This window comes from Falco naumanni, chromosome 13 (genome assembly GCF_017639655.2).
Source record: "Falco naumanni isolate bFalNau1 chromosome 13, bFalNau1.pat, whole genome shotgun sequence".
In the NCBI taxonomy this organism is placed as follows: Eukaryota; Metazoa; Chordata; class Aves; order Falconiformes; family Falconidae; genus Falco; species Falco naumanni.
Window position 1 is genome coordinate 23,649,914 of NC_054066.1, and position 18,539 is coordinate 23,668,452.

General features: G+C 41.4%; 1 protein-coding gene across 1 annotated transcript in view; it reads left to right on the forward strand.

Moving 5' to 3' along the window:
* SPATA16 (spermatogenesis associated 16) overlaps positions 1–18,539 on the forward strand; it is an 87,203-nt gene that overhangs the window by 22,532 nt on the left and 46,132 nt on the right. The window contains exons 4-5 of the mRNA XM_040613581.1: positions 5,478–5,567; positions 17,368–17,452. Of these exons, the coding sequence (XP_040469515.1) occupies positions 5,478–5,567; positions 17,368–17,452 (175 nt within the window). The remainder of the gene's footprint in view (positions 1–5,477; positions 5,568–17,367; positions 17,453–18,539) is intronic.

Below are 18,539 nucleotides of genomic sequence, written 5' to 3' on the forward strand. Positions count from 1 at the left end.
TCCAAGTGGCACTGGCCTCTTCATCCTCCAGCTTTTTTCTCTAACACAGCCATTATCAAATTTTGCATGTCGCTTCTTTAAAAGGACTAGCCAGGGTAGAGAGGGAAGGGTGCTCCTTCCTTCAGCGACCACAGCACTTATGCAGGGGAAAAAGGTACCCAAGCACAGGGCAGGTGGGCACAGCCACATCCAGGCATTTGGTGACATTAGAAGGAAAAGTTCCCATGAACTGATGGGTCTGAACCTGCCCAGCCACCAAGAGACTAGAACCATGCTCAGGAGAAAGGCCTTACCTCCCTCACCTGTCCCTTTAGGTGGCTCTCCTCACCACAGACACTTCCTTTTTCCTTTTAATTAGTAATGTCCACTAGCACTGAAACCATCACCCTCTTGCCCTCTGGGAGAAAGTACTTCTGCATTCCTGCTTTCACAAGCCTACCAAATATTTCCACCAGCTTGTTGCAACAGGAAGGGTTTTTTTCCTGTTCAGGATATCAGCTTTGGTAAACTCTCACACAGTGCAAGGAAGCCTGCAAGCTTTTGTGTGTCGAAGACACATCCCTCTTAGTTCCCGACAACAGCACCGGGAGGAGAAGTGGTTTAGAATACAAAGTTGGCTGCAATTAAACGTACCGCCATGAGCTTCTCAAATAAAACTTAAAATCATAACATAGCTGCACATGCAAATTGCAGGAAAATATGATAGGGTGGATTCCTGGCTACCACAGGGAACCTGAGTTTCAGGAATCTGACTGCCTATAATAGACCTGAACTCTTAAACTCGTCCTTGGGATCGCAGAACAGAACACAGCAGACTCAAACAGGTGTAAGACCAGGACGACACTGCAGATAGTAAGCTACCTGCCATAGAGATGAAACAAGGAAAAAGAAGAAAGTTGAGGTTCATTGTAATTGTACAGGATTTGTTAGGTTCATCTGCAAGCATATTGGGGCTGGGTCATCAGCTGCACTGACTGACAGTATTCACTGAAGATAAAAGTACTGTATTAGTCTACAGCAAGTGAATTCATGGCTCTGTTGAATGCTAGTTAACACATTACTTGCAATGACATTGTATTTAATATAGTGGTGAAAAACACCTCAGTGACTACATTCAGACAGTCACTGCTCAGTATCAGCAACACCTGGATATGCCAGCACAGCACTCTGCCATACTGACCCATGCTAGCTTTACATTTCTCTTTATAGAGACACATACTGCTTTAGCACTGAAATTTTACTGCTGATAAACCACAAATTCCTCTCCAAAAGTCAATTATCATTTACTATTAAAATGCATTTGTCCAGTAGACCACAGTGTATTTATTGCAGGAAAGCATAGACAACTAAGAAAAAAACAAGCTTCTGCTACTCTAAAGAAATAACTGCATGCAACTCTACAAACTTGCTTTTACTCAACAGTACTAGCAAGAAAAATTAGTTCATTTATTTTAGACACAAAGTGTATTTTTTCACTTGTTTCATCTATAGAATCATCTCATTGACTTTTTCTTGGCCTATAAAGACCAAACACGAATGATGTGGTGGATAGCAGCAGAGGCACTTTTTCATGTCAGTCAGATTAGAGTTAAACCCCAGTTGCATTTGGGGAGGAATTTGATAGATAATATGCACCTTTGAGAAGAAGCAATGTGATTTCTAGCAGCCAGTTTTGATGTAGCAATCCAAGTTCCTTGCCACACCTGTTTTCTTGACACCAGGCAGTAAGACCGAAGGAAAAACTTGCTGAGCAAACCACAGACCAATGCATGAGTCTTTGATTTGCATACTCCAACTGCTATGATGGGGAGAGAGTTGATGCCACCTTCTCTCCTCCTCATGGTTTGAAAAAAGATAATAGGACAAACACTGAATTATTTTTAAGAGAAGATGTCAAGATGAAAAAATGAAAATGTCAAAAAAGAGGCTGATATACAGCATTACTTAAGGACTGTTTTGTTGAGAAAAACTGACCAAATGATTTACGAAAGGCTTTTAACAGGGCAGTCTTTGGATTACAGTGAAGATGAAAAATAAATGAAAATCTATTTCAAGTTTACTTTAGCCTAGTCATTTGACAGATGAGGGCAAAACCTGGCAAGAACACAAGTTTTAATCTTCAGATGTAGTGACTTTATTTGCAGTTTTGCGGATTAGAAGTTCTCTCTGTGCGAAATAAGAGCTATCCATTTTCAGACATTTCCTGTCGAAAGTACTTTGCTACCTGAAGCTCCCATGAGAGGCATAAGAGTAAAAAGACCAAAGGACTGATGCTTCTGTTCATGGCACAAATCACCACATACAGCAATTGTCCTGACCGTGCCGCAGCCAGTGTGTCCACCACCTTCTTCCTTTGCTAACTCTTCTTCCGAGCTTCCCTCTTGAAATGCATCCCTCCTAATTAATTACTGGATTAACCAGCCTAGTATCAAGACTGCTCATGGCTAGAGGTGTATCTTGGAGCATGGACTTGTTCTCAGTATGCATAGCCTGGCACATTTCTGCCTGGCCAGATGGGTCCCCCATCTGCTCCAATTTGAAGAACTTCCTGGAATTAGGGTTTTCCTCTTAACCTTTGTGTGCATGATTCCTTTGCTTCCTATTTTCATTCAGTAGCTTTTTCCTTTTCACTAAAAGCACCTGAAACACATCCGAGTCAGATTTAAAAGCCAAAGGGGTAGCTCTGCACAATTTTTGTGCACAACTGGTATTAAATTAGCACTGTTCTGCACAAAGACTACTAAACTGGAGCTGCTAGCAAAGGGCTACTTTTGGGTAGAGTAGTAATACACTAGAAATAATTTCTGCTGTATAGGCTACAGAGAGCCTAGCAACATCAAACCAAACTGTCAGGAGTCAAAGGTAGCTTTCTGATGTTTGCTCAAGGTACTAGGGTGTGATATAATATTTTTTCAGTATATAGATCGAGAGCAGCAGTTGATCTTTTTGAGACTAGCAAAAAAAAAAAAAAAAAACCAAGGCGGAAAATGGAGAGCTGATATCTAATTCTGTGAAAAACTGCCACAGTTCTATATTTATTATAAGCTGATCACAGCACATCCCGCTCAAAGACTTACAGAAAACGTGTTGCTAACTATCAGGGAATTATTGATTTTTTAATTCTTTTCCCCTCATAGTGCTATTGCATGGCTGCAGTAGCAGCAATAACTTGGGGGGGGGGGGGTGTGGAATCAATATTACTATTATCGACTGTTGACTACAGTTTACAGCAGCAATAATCTCCTTTAAAACAGCTTGCAGAAGTAGCAGTTGTCATCTACTTAAGGTATTAATGTTTTGGTCAAATCATCAAATGCTGATATTATTTGGTATTTTGATGATTCTGTTTTGGTTAAATTAAGTTTTGGTGAAAATTGCTATCGTCTAAACTTCTGATCTGAGTTTGGCTGAGAACTGCAGTGTTTGCTGTTGGCATTCTGATTTCGTTACTGATAGAGGTTATTCATTCCCCTCATTAAAAGCAACTAAATTTTAACATCCTGTGCTGTTTTGTGCATTGTATTTTAGCTCAGTATTTAGATGTGCCCCCAGTCTCTAAGGTCTGCAATTCCTCCAGTAATGCCTTAAGTCCCATGGTATCATTTGTCACTGATTTTCCCTCCATACCTTCCCAGAGAGGTAGTTCCTGCAGGGTAACGTTTTCTCTCAGTGCAGTTTTATGAGCATTTTTTCAAATGTTGGACTGGGAAAGCATAGTTCTGAGATGCTTCCTAGTTCCTATGCCACCTTAGGAAGGACTTCAGCAGAGCTGCACTTCCAGAGCACAGAGCGACTCTGATCATACAGAGTAAAGCTTTACTGTGCCAGAACAGAAATGTCTCTGGCTGCATCTACCTTAGCATTTTGGTTTAGCACAACAGTAAGCTTATGATGCACTTTACACATTTTTTTTTTTCTTTTTCTGCACCTAGGTTGTTCACAGACCAGTTTTGGCACTCACAAACTAGATTGCCAGAGAAAGCTACCCACACCTTCTGCACAAGGTGTGCACAAAATACAAGTAGCACCTAATGAAAGCACTGGAATCCAAACCAACAGCTGCCCTTAGATAGCTTTGGGCAACATGCATAGGGACATCTTGTTTAAGGGGACAGGCTAAGCCTAGTCTGAAATAAAAGCCCGAATGGCCTACAATATCAACATTAGCTTCTCTGATCTACTGGTCCACTCCTTACACATCTAATTACTTGCAAGCGTACATGTAAACATTCAGATATTTAGGTCTTCTTCTGTACACCCTGGAGAAAGTGTCCACACAGCTAACTTGATTCACAAGTCTACAGCATCTTGGAGATGCTTTCAGTTTTTAACTTCTTTTGAAAGCTCCTTCTGAAGACCACAGACATACAGAAAAGACAATTATTGATATGATTGGTTATTGGTCTAAAAGTGCACTGGGTGTTTCCATAAGTGTGAATTTATATATGCTTAGATATATATTTATGTCATAGTTTCAAGACAGTTAATAACTTTAATAAATGATTTGGTTATGAAGAGGATTAGTTCTGTGGGTTTTAGTAGACTGAAATCACAAAAGCAGTAGTTTTTAACGCTAACATGATATTCAAAGTTTTCAATGAGGAAACCAAAAGCCAGTTTACAAGTTTTCTTTGTAATAGAACACAGTGTTAAATCTCTTCTTTGATGTCATAAGCTACCATTAAATACTTTATAAAACATGTACATAGTGATAGGTATTAAACTTTTCATCCTAGAACACACTATATGTACCTTTTCTCCAAGCACTGGGAGAGGTGCTGACCAGAGAAAACAGTCACTTGTTGGAGATTTCACAAGTGGAAAGTAATTGGATGTAGAAAGAGCTCTCACTCTTGTCCTCCCCCTGCTCACATCAGAAGGCCACCCTGCCTGCCAATCTAACTGCTTAGCTTACGCTATTTTCACCCTTCCATCTTTTTCTGATATTGACTGACAGCCTATAATTTATTACACCTGGAATTGCAAGGGTCAAAAAACCCGTGCCAATGTCTGCATAGAACCTATCACTTGTACAGAAGTATTTCAAAATCTTCCAAGTTTAACATTAAAATACATTCTAGATGCACAGTTTTTCCACATAGATGGGTCAGACAACTGACACTCATGTTTGTGGAGCTAGAGGTAAACAGGAAGTACTGTACCATTTTTGCTTATATTATCTACAAGCTAATGGCAATATGCAATATTATCACAGGAACATTTTTCTAGAACAACACACAAAGCCCTAACGAAACTGGCTTTATGATATAGCCTCAATAAAAATTTTAATAATGGTTGTTCATATTTCACAGCTATCAGGAGAGAAAAAGTGAGAGTTCATATTACGATTGAGACATACAGTGTTGAGTTGTATAGAATAGACATATACAGTATGTGTCTTACAGTTTGGTTATTAGCAGCCTTTAAAGATTTAAGAAATAGAAATCTAACTTGTCTGTCCCTCTTATTTTTTAAAGGAGTATTATCCTGAACCCAGCTTATTTCCGGAATCACCTGCGCCAAGCTGCTGTGTTTAGGTGCTTAAAGAGATACTCTGAAGCTACAAGGTACTCCGCTGCTCGTGGCTCTCTAATGTTTTCTCTACATCTTTCATTCCAGCTCTCAGTAGTAGAGATATCATCTTATACCCAGGCTTTTCCAAAATCAGCAAGAGCTTTGCATTGGCTTTGTGTATATGATTTCACATGCAGCAGAGCTCCAATCCTCCCAGTTGACGTAACATGAATAATACCAATTAAGTCACCAGTTGCAGTTAGGTTAATGCATGTAGGAGCATTTACTCATTCTCAGGCACAGGGGTGAGCACTGATCAGGTCCCAGGCTGCACTGGAGCAAAAGCTACATGCATACAACATCTTCCAGTCCCTGGCTCCCCTATAACACTGGGCAGAAACTCAAGTGTGCTCTGAGTGGAGGGGGATGGGGAAAAAAAAATTTTCAAGATCTCAGGGTACACTGTGGTACGCTGCAAAAGTTAGCCTGCATGCAGCTGATGAGATTGCTGGTGTGAACGGGAAATGCTGGTGGGAAGAAAGCCTGCAAGAGGAGGCTTTGCTTGTATGCTTGCATTAACACTCCAAAATATAAAAGTTTCAACGTGCAGCAGAAGTTTTTAACCACTTAACGTGCTTAAATGAAAGAAATGCATGAGGAAATGCAATGGTGACTTGGCTTGTATCACCATTACTACTAGCATTAGACACTTACAGAGGACTGTTCAGCTGAAGACCACAAGGTATATCACAAAATATTTCACAAATCATTAGCTAACTAATGGCAGAACAGTCAGTGCAAATTAGGCAAGAGACTGAAAGGGTCACTTTGCTCATCATTTAAGATGGATGTTAGTGGTAGAGCTCTGAAGCTACTAAAATAGCAGCAAAGCTGTTTGTACAGGGAGTAGAAGACTAGTTTACCCAAGCAGACAAGCAGAGTTGCAGAGAGGATTTTGGGAAGATGAACTTCAATTTTCTGTGCTGACTTCAGCCAAAAAAACCAGGACAAGCACTTTTCTTTCTTCGGGACACACATTCTGATTATGTCAAAGTAATCTCCACTAGCTTTCACACGTCAGGAAAGGAGAAAAAATCTGTTCCTCAAAACAAGGAAACAGTTTTTCCCGGTTTCTTTAGAAACAGGATTTCAGATAAACCTGGAATACTTTACTGGACCATAAACCCACCGACACCTTTTTTTTAAAAAAAAAAAAAAAAAAAAAAAAAACCAAAACAAGCACAGGTTATTTTTCAAACAAAACACTCTGAAATTATGAAAGTGAAACATTTTGTTGAAAGACAATGAAGTGTTGTGACAGTTCCTAGATCTCTGGTTTTATCTCACTGGTAACAGTCTCTTAAAAAAATCTTGTTGGGGTGTTGATTCAGAGAGAAATTGTCATCTACTGAATCATCAACAGTTGAGGTTCACTGATCAGCCAGATCTTTTACAGCTGTGTTAGGAGAGTATGTTGCTTGTGACGGGTGCAAAATCCTGCCCAGGCTACTTTCAAACCCAAAAATTTACTAATATCCCAACAGATGAAATATTACAAAGGGAATTGTTTGGAGTGCTGAGGGGGCAGGGGGAGAAGGAGGGCTTTCTCCTTGAAGTCAAGTCAAAGATTTTTTTAAAATAACACACAACAATAAAAGCTAAAAAAAAAAAAACCACACACAACACACAAAACACAACACTTTCCTAAGAAGCAATACGTATAAATGCCTATATTTGAGAAGACAGTATGAACCAAGGTGGTATTCATAAATATGATTTAAAAAATAAGTAAAAAAATGCAGTTGGTGTTACTGCAGATAAGCAATCAGTAAGTTTACTACATCAGCAGGCAAGAGGGAACTCTGTCAGCTTTTTTCCCCACATTGAGTAGCTTTCAGGAAACTAGATGATTTTAAATGAGATTATGTATTTTGTAAAGGAGAGGAACATTCTGACAGACTGAATCCAGAGTGGTTCCAAAAGCAGTGACTATAGCAGTATTCAGAGTTTAGCCTAGTTTAACATAGTGTTATAGCAACTGTGCAGAGCTGCTTCTGCAGATTGTGTTAAACTAAGCTTAGCACTACTTCCTTCATCTCACTGGAGTCACTGGTCCTAGTCAAACCCCACTAATGGTGCATAATGTACTCTGCTCATTACAGACAGACCATGGCATACAGATATTCAGTTGCAGTTTCTGGAAATACAAACTTGGTTTTTGCTAGCATAAACTGTCATTTATTGCTGCTTGCTTTTTGCATGAGAACAAGGTCACACTACTCCTTTTTCTGCCTTTAAGTATCCCTTGCCTTCCCACCCCCTCACGTGATTTTTAAGTTATCGCATAGTTCATTAAATACACCCCAAACACTGCATGGGTTTGCAGGCAGGAGTGGCTGGTTGTGAACAGTTCTACTCGGCACAAGCAGCATGGGTAATGACATTTAACTCTGCCTACCTGTCAAGCCGAGATCCCCTAAGATTTCATCTCTGAGGACATGCCAGACAGTATTCTTTGGTTCAGAGAAAGTCATAGGTTAGAGTGGGGTCAACTGTAATTTAAGCTTAAGTTCCTCTGTGTGTAATTTTTACTAGTAGAGGATAAATATATGAAGCAGTCTAAATACAAGGATGCCTGAATTAATGTAAGGACTTAGATATGGGCATATCTGCATCACTTCTGAATTCTGTCAGCTGCATAGTGGTTCCTTTGGGATAGCACTCAGATAAGATGCCACCATGTGGAATGCAGCCTAAGGCCATTTGGCATTGTAAAGCAATCCTAGAAACACCCCTGTGGGGTCGCAGACGATGAATTCCAAAGTGCTGCAACCACTTTCACTAAGACGACAGCTAGTAAATATATTTCTCCTCTATTGGTATCTCTGATGTTAGAAGACTGCTCTTGACAAACAGAGTAAAGATTTAAACCTCGAGGGAGAAAACCTATTTCAGTTGAAAGACCATCTTGGCTCTTGAACAAATGGACATAAATGCATTTTGTATACATTTAGTCTTGAAGTTACCAAGAAGTTTTGGGTGTTAGTCTTAGGAGCAGCCTCCAACAGCACCTACTACTAGTACCCAGCCAAAGGACACACAGTCACAGCTGATCAAAACACCACTTAATAACCAGAATGGAAAGTTCAGGAAAGAGTCCTGGGCTCAATTCTGTCCCAAAACTGAGAAAATGTTCTTGGAGGAGGCCAAGGAGAAATGAACCTTCCTGGCAATATAAGAACTGCTACTTAGGGAAGAAGGAGATAAGGGACACCTATGTGCAAGGGGATGTGTAAGCCACAGAAAAACCTCAGAGGTCCACGTTATCTTCAAGGACAGAACAGGCAAACCACTGGCCCCTTCTTTCAAGGACAGGAATGCTAGAAAAGGAACATGCACCCAAGGATGAACCTAAAAGCTCCTGAACAAAGAGTTACCAGAGCCTATGTGTCCTTCAAGTCACTAAGTCCACGGGCTGTGGCCCCACAGCTGCCTGTTACGCATCTGCAGGAGAAGGCCTGACCAGATGAGCAATAAGGCATGAAAGCAATTTTTCTTCTTTATTCAAATAGTTCAGACTGTTGCTGACACTGAATAGCCTTGAATCAGTAGTAAGGTGAAAATTCATGACTTATAGAAAAATGTAGCCACCTATTTGCTCTGAAACTGGGGTTTTAAGTACAGAAGGGATTCGGCCCCTTTTTCTCATTAAGCTGTATAGCTCTCATCTTTCTGCTAATCAAAATGCTGTGCTGATTTAACAGTGTCACTGTGTTCTGTGAAAAGCTTAAGATAGCTCTTTTATCACCAGCTAGAACACTAGTGACTTGAAATTGTTGTATACATGTAGGGGAAAACAGACTGTCTGTCCCTCTGCCAGAACAAACAACTCATATTCATCTGACTGCACAGAGTAGGGGTGAGCAATCTTTAAGGAGGAAGAAGTTTTAGGATCTTAATAGCTGTGGTATGGCTGACTCAGCTTTTTGACATTCTTATTTTAAAAAAAAAAAAAGTTAATAGTCTAGGTAATCCCATCCACTGAAAAGCAAACCAAGTCTGCAAGCAGTAAACTTCAGCCCTCTGTCAGAGTTCAGGTTTGCGTCTCCTTTTAGTCAGGCTTGACAACGTAGCACAAGAAAGCTGGGTGAATAGTTTGCGTTAGCCTGTATGTCCAGGTTTGTTTCATAAACCTTACAGCTGTACTGAAGACAGGGATCTAAATGGATCTAAGTGGGGCTGGGGGTTCAAGCCCGGGGGACCCCAGAAGCTGCTGCCTCCTGCACACAGCGGCCACAGGCCTCGGTACCCTGCTGGGGCCCTCACTAGGGAAAACTGGGGAAAGTTTATGTTCCTTCTCCAGCCTAATTGTTTCAGGTTTCCTAACCCGAAATAAAAAAATCCAATTCTATAAAAAGAAAAAAAAATATATATAGACACACCTGTTGTCATAGCAACCGCTCCTTACACCACACGTGAACACGGGGGTCCCGCCGGGGCCTGCAGGTCACCACGCCGGAGGCAGCCCTAGCAGCCGGGCAGGGTTATCTCTGTCCAGTATTTTGGGAGTTGTCAGGGCTGGGGCCCAGCGGCTGTCCCAGGGCCGCAGCATGGCAGCCTGCCCGCAGCCCATGCCAGGGGCTGCTGTGGCCGCAGGGCCGCATTGCTCCCACCACCTGCAGGCTGTCCCCCACGCAGGGCCACCGGCCCAGCGGGCTGCTTGGGGAGCAGGGCCCCCGCTGCACAGACAGGCGGGCATGGTGCCCAAGGTGAGAGGAGAAAGCGGATGTTTTTCCCTCAGATGGGAAGGGCTCCCGCCAGCTAGGTGTCCTCCATCCTCCCCAGAGCAATCCCTCAAAAGCAGTGCTTCATAAACTGGGTCTAGGGAAGGAGCTCGGACAAGTGCTGGGAGCAAAGCCCAGGGGAACTGCCACATGGCCTGTTACTTCATTTGACACCAACACAACACGTTAATCCGTGTCTGCGATCACCAGCCACTACTGCACCACGCACATTATTCCTTATCACTTGAGATTGTCCAAGCGTCAATCGGGTCACTGGGACAGGGTCCCCTCAGAGGGAAGAGGCAGCCTTTGATGCTCGTTTCTCCAGACCCCGCTCCAGAAGTGAACCCAAACACTGACAGCACAATGTACCCGCCTAGCCCCGGGAGCAGGGGACATGGCGACACACCAGAGAGCAGAGCAAGCACCAGCCAGGGCGCAGAATAAGAACAGACCATGGGCCTCTGTAAGTTCCATCCCATCTCTCCCATCCCTGTCCGAGTCCCCAGCTGTCAGGCTTGCGCACGCCCTGCAGCCTCCTGTGCCTCCAGAGATTTGCACAGCACGTGCATTTTGACTGGTGCGTGTTTCACACCACGTCATGGAGAGCCCAAGATCCTGCTGGGCTTAGCAGCCTGGTTGCTTGAGCATCCCCTGTCATTTTAAAAGACTTGTCATTTCCCCATGTGTTGCTCAGCTCACGCTTGTGAAGCAATTTCTGTGTCCTCACGTAACAGTTGCCATTAAATGAGAAACATTAGTTATCACTGCATTGCAATCTCAGTGCGACACAGAAAGTTATTACCTGCGTGCAACCATGGGACAGATGATAATAAATATATGTGTTCTAAATACAGGTGCCATTTGCCTCGCGGGAAACCTACTTCTGCTTTCTAGCAATGGACTAATGACCCAGAAACTTCAGCAAAGACAGCTAGCGTACCCCATCGCCAACCTGGAAGGGTTTGGCAGGACAGGAGAGCTTTATCGCAGCTTCCCCATGCATTTAAGACCAATGGTGACATGCTTCAAAGGAAGTTTTAGCCAGTTCTCAACAGGAATTAGCAACATCAAGGTGTTATGCATTGATAACAAAACTTTTGGCCCCATTTTGGGGCTAGTCTGCATATAGGTAAATACTGACGTTATTAATTTCATTCCTGCTTAGTATTCTGGAGTTCTGTTTATCTCTCATCATGTAATCATTTCTAAGTGTCTCCATAACATCAAAGTAATAAGCTTACATTTATTTAGGATATATGGAGATGTTTAAAAATTAACCATTATTATTTTGTTCACTTTTCAAACAAGATAATTGCATTAAAATTACTACTTCCTACTTATTCCAGTTATAAACATTATTTTCCTTCTCTAACCTCAGAAGAAAATGAGAAAGGTCACCCAGAAGAGAGCAGCAGTTTATTTAGCATCGTATATCTCAGACTCAGTACTCTGACATTAGAGAGCTCAAATACCCAGGTATCTCCTTCAGAGCTGATCTAAGTAGGAATATTAAAGTTTCTGTTAAACTGAAAAAACAGAGGTACACTTACCCTTTCCAGACAGTAGGTCTGCACACAGCTAACATCAGGTAGCAGTAGCCAAGGCTGCCTATTAGTACCACTTAGTGCAGATCCAGGTGAGATCACTTGAGGTAGGGAGCAAAGGTAATTTTCTGCCACTTATCAGTCTCTTGACCTTAGCAGCAATTGGGGCTGAATAGCATAGAAGAGTGAAAGTTACTTCCATGTGCATAGGCTGCAATTATTCCTAAGGCTCTGCCACCTACAAAGAAATCACCCTCTCCCCTTCAGGGCTTTTTTCCTTTTTGTGCAGCTCAAGGGGAGCAGTCAAGGCTTAAGAAGCTGACCTTGAGTCTTACCCTCATTTTTTTCCCCAGTGTTTACATTGGTAAATGAACACACAAGTATTTAGCAACAATGCTAATTTCTTGTCGTCTTTGGGAATGTAACACTTTGGTGCATTCCAGAAAACTCTGCATATTTCTCACACCCATACCATCCATTTTCTTGTAACAGGCTTGCATGGCTTCAGCAAAGACTTTGGCTGTATGCTGGCTGATAGTGTCAGCAGCTGCCATGCAGCAAAAGCTACCTTTGACTCTTATTACAAGTCCTATGCATGTCTGGAGATGGGCTGAGGGAGACAATTTAGGATCTGTGGTGTGCTTTTCACTTGCATGTATAGAAATATATCTTATTATTCTGCACCACCAAGTGGCCACACTGAGCAGATATTGCAAGATGCCTTTGGATCCAGACTTACTACATTAACCCAGATGGGTTTGGTTATGTTATGGAACTTCTTACTGGCCCAAAGCAGCAACTAGGGAAAAAAAATCTGAATAGAAAGCCTCATGTTCTGAAAGAAGGAAGTGTTGCATTTTCTGCCACGTCCCCTAAGGTGTTCCTGAAGGTGTATTGTCAGAACTGCTTCGGTTCAGACAGAGCTATTTGGTGGGTTGCACACCTGAAACTCAGGCATGTTTTATTTGGTGGGTTGCACACCTGAAACTCAGGCATGTTTTAAGTATTTCAAATTAGTAATTCAAAACTGCTGGATGGTTCTGTAAATATGAGGCCAATATTTCTGAATATCAATTAAGTCGTCGTGTCAGAAGCAGAAAGAGAATGCAAGTATCTTTGTTCTTTACAGACATAGTTTAATACCACTATATGAAAGATCCCACTAACAGAAAGAAAAGAAAGAAAAAAAAAGAAAAAAAAGATGGCATTTCATGCAGAAAAATGCATTACTTGGTCTAAACAGGAGCTATTTTCCCATTCTTTTGTACCTGAAGTTCCTTGCGCTCAGGAAGGTTCAAAGTTCAACTCCTAGGTAGCCTCTCTAGAGGTACAAATCAAAGCGAGGTCTGTTGCTGGCTGGCATTACTTCTCCAAAATCTCCACATAATGTAACAGCTGATTCCAACTGATAACATTACACATAGCATTTAATATAAATTATTGGTATTGTAACAAGGCAGGGACTGGTCCCTCATTCTGTTTCTGGGAATATCAGTTAATGTATCAGGAAATTACTTCTTTCAAGGACTTCTGTTTTCTGCTCTTCCCAAACCCCTGTTGGGGAGGGGAATTAATCCCCCCAGTCTCAGCTATACTCACCACAGAGCTGCTTTTTTATCTATGGAGTACCAGTCAACAATGACGCAACTCAGCTTCATTCTCAAGATATATATTATCTCCATAAACCTTTAATAAAAATGCAATCCTACAGTATGTTCTAGACTTTTGCATGCTTCATTCCATCTATAATTTTACCTATAAAATTGACTATAATTCACAATGGATGGCTACTTTAGTCATTACAGATTCCCCCGTTGATCTGTATTTAGTATTTTATCAGTCTGCAGATTGGACCAATGTTTTCAATGTGCAACTAGAAAAGACGGTTGCAGCTTGTTCTGTAACTAGTTTTCAAACTGTTTTAAAAATAGATACAGCATGTCTTTAGCAGAGGTGGAAGTGTAACGCTGGACTAACCCAACCAAGAAGAGATCATTGCATACATACAACCAGAATAATCTGAATTGCATAATTACCTGTAAGAGTAACTATTTCACCTATATTCTTTACCTCTTCCCTGGAAATTTTTATCAGATGTAAGAAGGGAAGCTTCAGAGTCAGAAAGTGTGAATTCCACTCCTCATTTTTTCATATTTTCCTCTCAGTTTGGGGAACGCAAATTTTCTGTCTTCACTAGTACATTGAAGGAAATGGAAGCATCGCATTGTACAGTGTAAAAAAACATTGCCAATGAGTCTATTTTAAAATAAAGAAGGGCCCTCCAAATAAAGGAGAAAACCTCCAGAGCTGTATCATTGAAGGAAGGTTGGTCAGCTTTGCTGAAATGCTGTTAGGCATGTAGCTATCAAAAAAGAAATAAAACCAAGTATGGTGTCTTGAGATATGTACACGCAACAGGCTTTCACTCTGATGGAGAGGGAAAAAGATGTTAATGAGTTGGGTCATTGGCTGAGGATCTTAAATAATACTTTCACAAACAGTATTTCCTTAATATTTTGCTTAAGTCTCATTTCAGAGTGCTTCATAGGCTCATCAGTTTCTTACTGAAAGTCTTTGTTACCTGGGTTTCTATGGGCCACATGGGTAGGTGCTCACAGGGAGTTAGGAACCCAGCTCAGTGCTTCATGCCTTCCTGTATTTCAGTGGGAGCCAGGCTTTTAACCTACCTAAATATCCCAATTGGACCTTTGGTTTCTGAGTGTTTAGGTCCCTAAATATTTTTCAGTGCCCAGCCCTGTAACCATATTCAGACAGTGTAACACCACGTGTGTCCTTGCATCTGGAAATTCACAGTTCCTTATTGCGTGTATCAGTCTGGCCCTGTGAACTCAGCCTTGGAGGCCTTCAAAGAAAACTCTCTGACTTGGGCACATTTGGTGTTGGACACAGGCCACACACATAGAGAGCATTAATGCTAGTGTTTCTTTTGAAAGTGGATTTTTTTAAGTCCCTCATAAGCCCTGAGGTCACAATAGCAAGTGTCAGTTCTGACCTGTGGGTGCTTTCTGACGGCTAAGGAACGGAGAAGTAAAATTGGGATGGAAGCACTCGAAAGGCTGGGAGGGGCTTTTTGTGTGTGCCTTGCCATTCCTGGTATAATGGAGAAATCTATCAGGGATAAAAGCAGATGTTGAAAAACTAAACACGAATGCTGGAAATGTAAGCGTGGTTCTGATTATTTAAATAGGAACCAACTAAGAAGGAAGAATAAAGAGGAAAGGTGTTTGTCTGGATTGCAGTGATGCCTGGAGACCTCTGCCACGATCAGAGTGGTGTTGTGCTGAGCACACTGCGAAAAATTAGCAAAAGATTGCGCCAGGAGGACTCGCACACCAAACAACTAAATCAGTCAAATACGATTGCCTGCAGTTTACAGCTGATGCTGAGAAACAGAGAAAGATAAAGTGACTTGTCTGAGAATTGATTCCAGATTTGTCCAGGGCTCTGTGCACATCTCCACCTTTGAAAGCAGTGCCACCCCGGGAGAAGTGTTGGGTACCGCCGAGAAGCCAGAGGTCACGAATTGGATGTCGTGTTGTGCTGCCAGTGGGACAGATCCTGGCTTTGCCAGTGCGTAGCCTGCAGTAGGGACGGCAGAGCAGGCTGCAAGTGGCTCTGTACCAGCTGATTGCATTCAACCCGTGGCAGTGCTCCCTCAGCGGCAGGCAGCAATACGGTGATGCTCAAGGTTAAGGATTTGCCAGTTTTAATCTTTGAAATGACAGCAGTTGGGGGCTGGTATATCTATATCCCAAATTGTAAATGACCACTTGCAAATGTAGCTTTAGGGCTTGGGAATTGCTCTGAATTTAGATTGAAATTCCCTTCTTTCTGACAAGGTGGCCGCAGGAGGCCACCACCGCTCACATACACTGCTACGGATTAGCTATTGTCATTGCTACAGTAGCTGGAAGCTTTGTAGACCGCCTCCAGTAGACAAAAGGTACAGAATAATATGATAGATTCTAATGTGACAGATTCATTCAAAGTCTTCCATCAATTTTGTGCCACATGGTTATTTCCCTTTTGCACCTCAGGATGCAGTGAAGGTCTTTCCTCAAAACCATCACCAGGTCAAGCAGGCAAAGCTGGATGATTTGCTCACCTTCTCTGCTTCATCCACAGGATCCATATGTCGTTCCTGGGATTAAACTCTGGCACCATTTGGAGTCAATGAGAGTATTGCCAGTGATTTTCAAGGCAATGAGGATTTCATCCTTTGTTCATCCTGTGCCGGCTGGGCTAACGATGTTCAATTAGAAACTGCTCTTTGTTCTAGTGCAGTCAAGAGGATTTTTGCCAACAATTTGAATGAGCATTGGATAAAGCTTATGGTTAAATCCAGCCCTTATGCAGAAATCCATGGATCCTACTGAATTACTTTTCTCCCAGTGAAATTAACAGGAGCTGTATGAGAACATCTAAGGGAAGATTTTGTTCCTGTTTGTAACAATATGTTACCCCCTGATACTGGGCCTGCTTTGAAATGTTTATTGTTAAATCCATGTATTTTGGGTTATATCTCATTAAGAACATAATACAGCCTTGGAAAGTACATTCTGAAAGGGTATTACAACAGGACTGGGATTACTGTTTGTGAGACACTTTTAACTAGGGGGAAATTTCAAATTCAATTTACAGTAACGTCAAAGCACAATTAATATATAGGCAATGATAAGGGGAACATGCAGAAGTACACACTGATAGCACTACATCAACAAATAAACTTTTGGTGCTAGTAATTAGGTACACAAGATTATTATATGTTTAATTGACTAAAGTGACAATTTGGAATTACATCTAGTCACATTTAATTGGATTCGGAATCTCTAGAGGAAAGGAAATGGAGAGCAGTGTGGAGAGGCAGCCATAAAAGCAAACTGATTTTCTAAAGTCTGTTAAGACTCTGCATTAATATCCATTGCACAATAGTTTTTTAATATCCTCCAGTCTAGAAAGAGGAATGCAATGATTGTCACAGACAGTGGGAGTACTAAAGCATACTCAATTAGGTAGCAAGATAGCTGATTACTTTTAGTTTGGTGGGTTGTTTTTTTAAGATATAGTTTAATCAAAGGTGAACTATGTCTGAGTTTGCCATAGAAAAGTGAAATTCTCAGACTGCCAAGCTAGTGTCATACATGTTGATGCTGTCCTGGAAGAAATATACTTATGTATATGATATTTCACCCAGAAATACTTTAAAGCAAAAAAAGAAAAGCCAGACTGAAATGTTGTATAGCAGTCACTAAATATTTGCTCAGAATAAAATACTGAAAGCTATTTTAAAAAAAAAATCTAGGGTTGTTTGCTTGCAGATAGCTCAGCTAGCTAAAAAATGTTTACTAATGCTTGTCTTAAAGTTGGGCAAAGACTGAGAGTTATGTGTACTCTTTTGATACAAGCCTCACATTACACTCTTTTAATATTACCTCCTTTAAACATTGCTATATACTTTCCTTCTCTCCCTTTACACTCATTTATTCTGCTTTTGTCATCAGGAGCGCCATGATTGCTGACTATATGTACTGGCTGACAGGAGGCACTGAGCAGCATACAAGCAAGCTCATCAAACTGTATTGGCAGGTAAAAATTGATAGCCCAATGAGGAAGGAGGTGCCTATCTCACTATTAAGACCAAAATGAAGGATTACTGCTTAAAAGACTGCCGACAAAGGTAGCTCTTGGGCATATCAATCAACAGGACACTATATAGTACTACCGTATTTATAATGAAGTAGATTTTCTTGGACTAATTTTAAGGGCAAAATTCAAGGTTGTTAACCCTTGGCTCATACTTCAATTTTATGGACTGCTATAAAATTTAATTCTGGATATTGTAGAGTCCCCTAAGCTATTTTTTGTGAAGTCTTCCTTCCTCAGTGACACTTTCCTTTTGCAATTTGCATGATACTAATCCTCTGACACCTTTCCAAACTCTTCAACCGGAAGGGGAGGAAAAAATGACTGTAACAAATGGTCTCAGAGGAACCTAAAGTGCTCTGTGAAGGATGGCTAAGTAAGACCCCAGCCTACAAAGATTACTTATGTGGGGAGTAGACCATTGACTTCAATGAGACTTGTCTCTTGAGTGATACTTAGCTGAGATGGCTGTTCAGCCACATCAGCACAAATTTAAGTTTAAGGGTACCCCTTTCTGCTCTGAGGAGAGCTCGCACACAAACTTGGAGGTGAAGGGATGCTAAAGCCTTTGCTGGCAGACGCTTATTGCTGCAGGAGCTTATCACTGCCAGTGGTGTCCCAGCCTTCACACTCCCTGTTTCAGTGCGACCAAAGCGCAGTTCAGAGGGAGTGCAGTGTTTGGGCCTCAGGCAGTGGAATACCCTTCTGCCTCCTACAGTGGACCTGGCCCTCAGGTCTTCCTTGAGTACACAGGGAATTTAATTATACTAGGAACAATGTAAATCCCTTGTGATAAAATTTCAAAGTCTGATTCTGATCCCATTTATTTTGGGTTTATTCTGTGAAAACATCTGTGACATCTGTACTTTATGTGAACTGATGCAAAATATGTCTGCATTAGCCAGAGTAATAAAGATGAGAATCTGGTCTTTTATCTTCTCTCACATGGTAAATTATTCCTTTTTAAAACTATTATTAGTTGCATTCTTATTGGTAGAATGGAATAAATCTCAGTCCTGGGAGCTGCTGA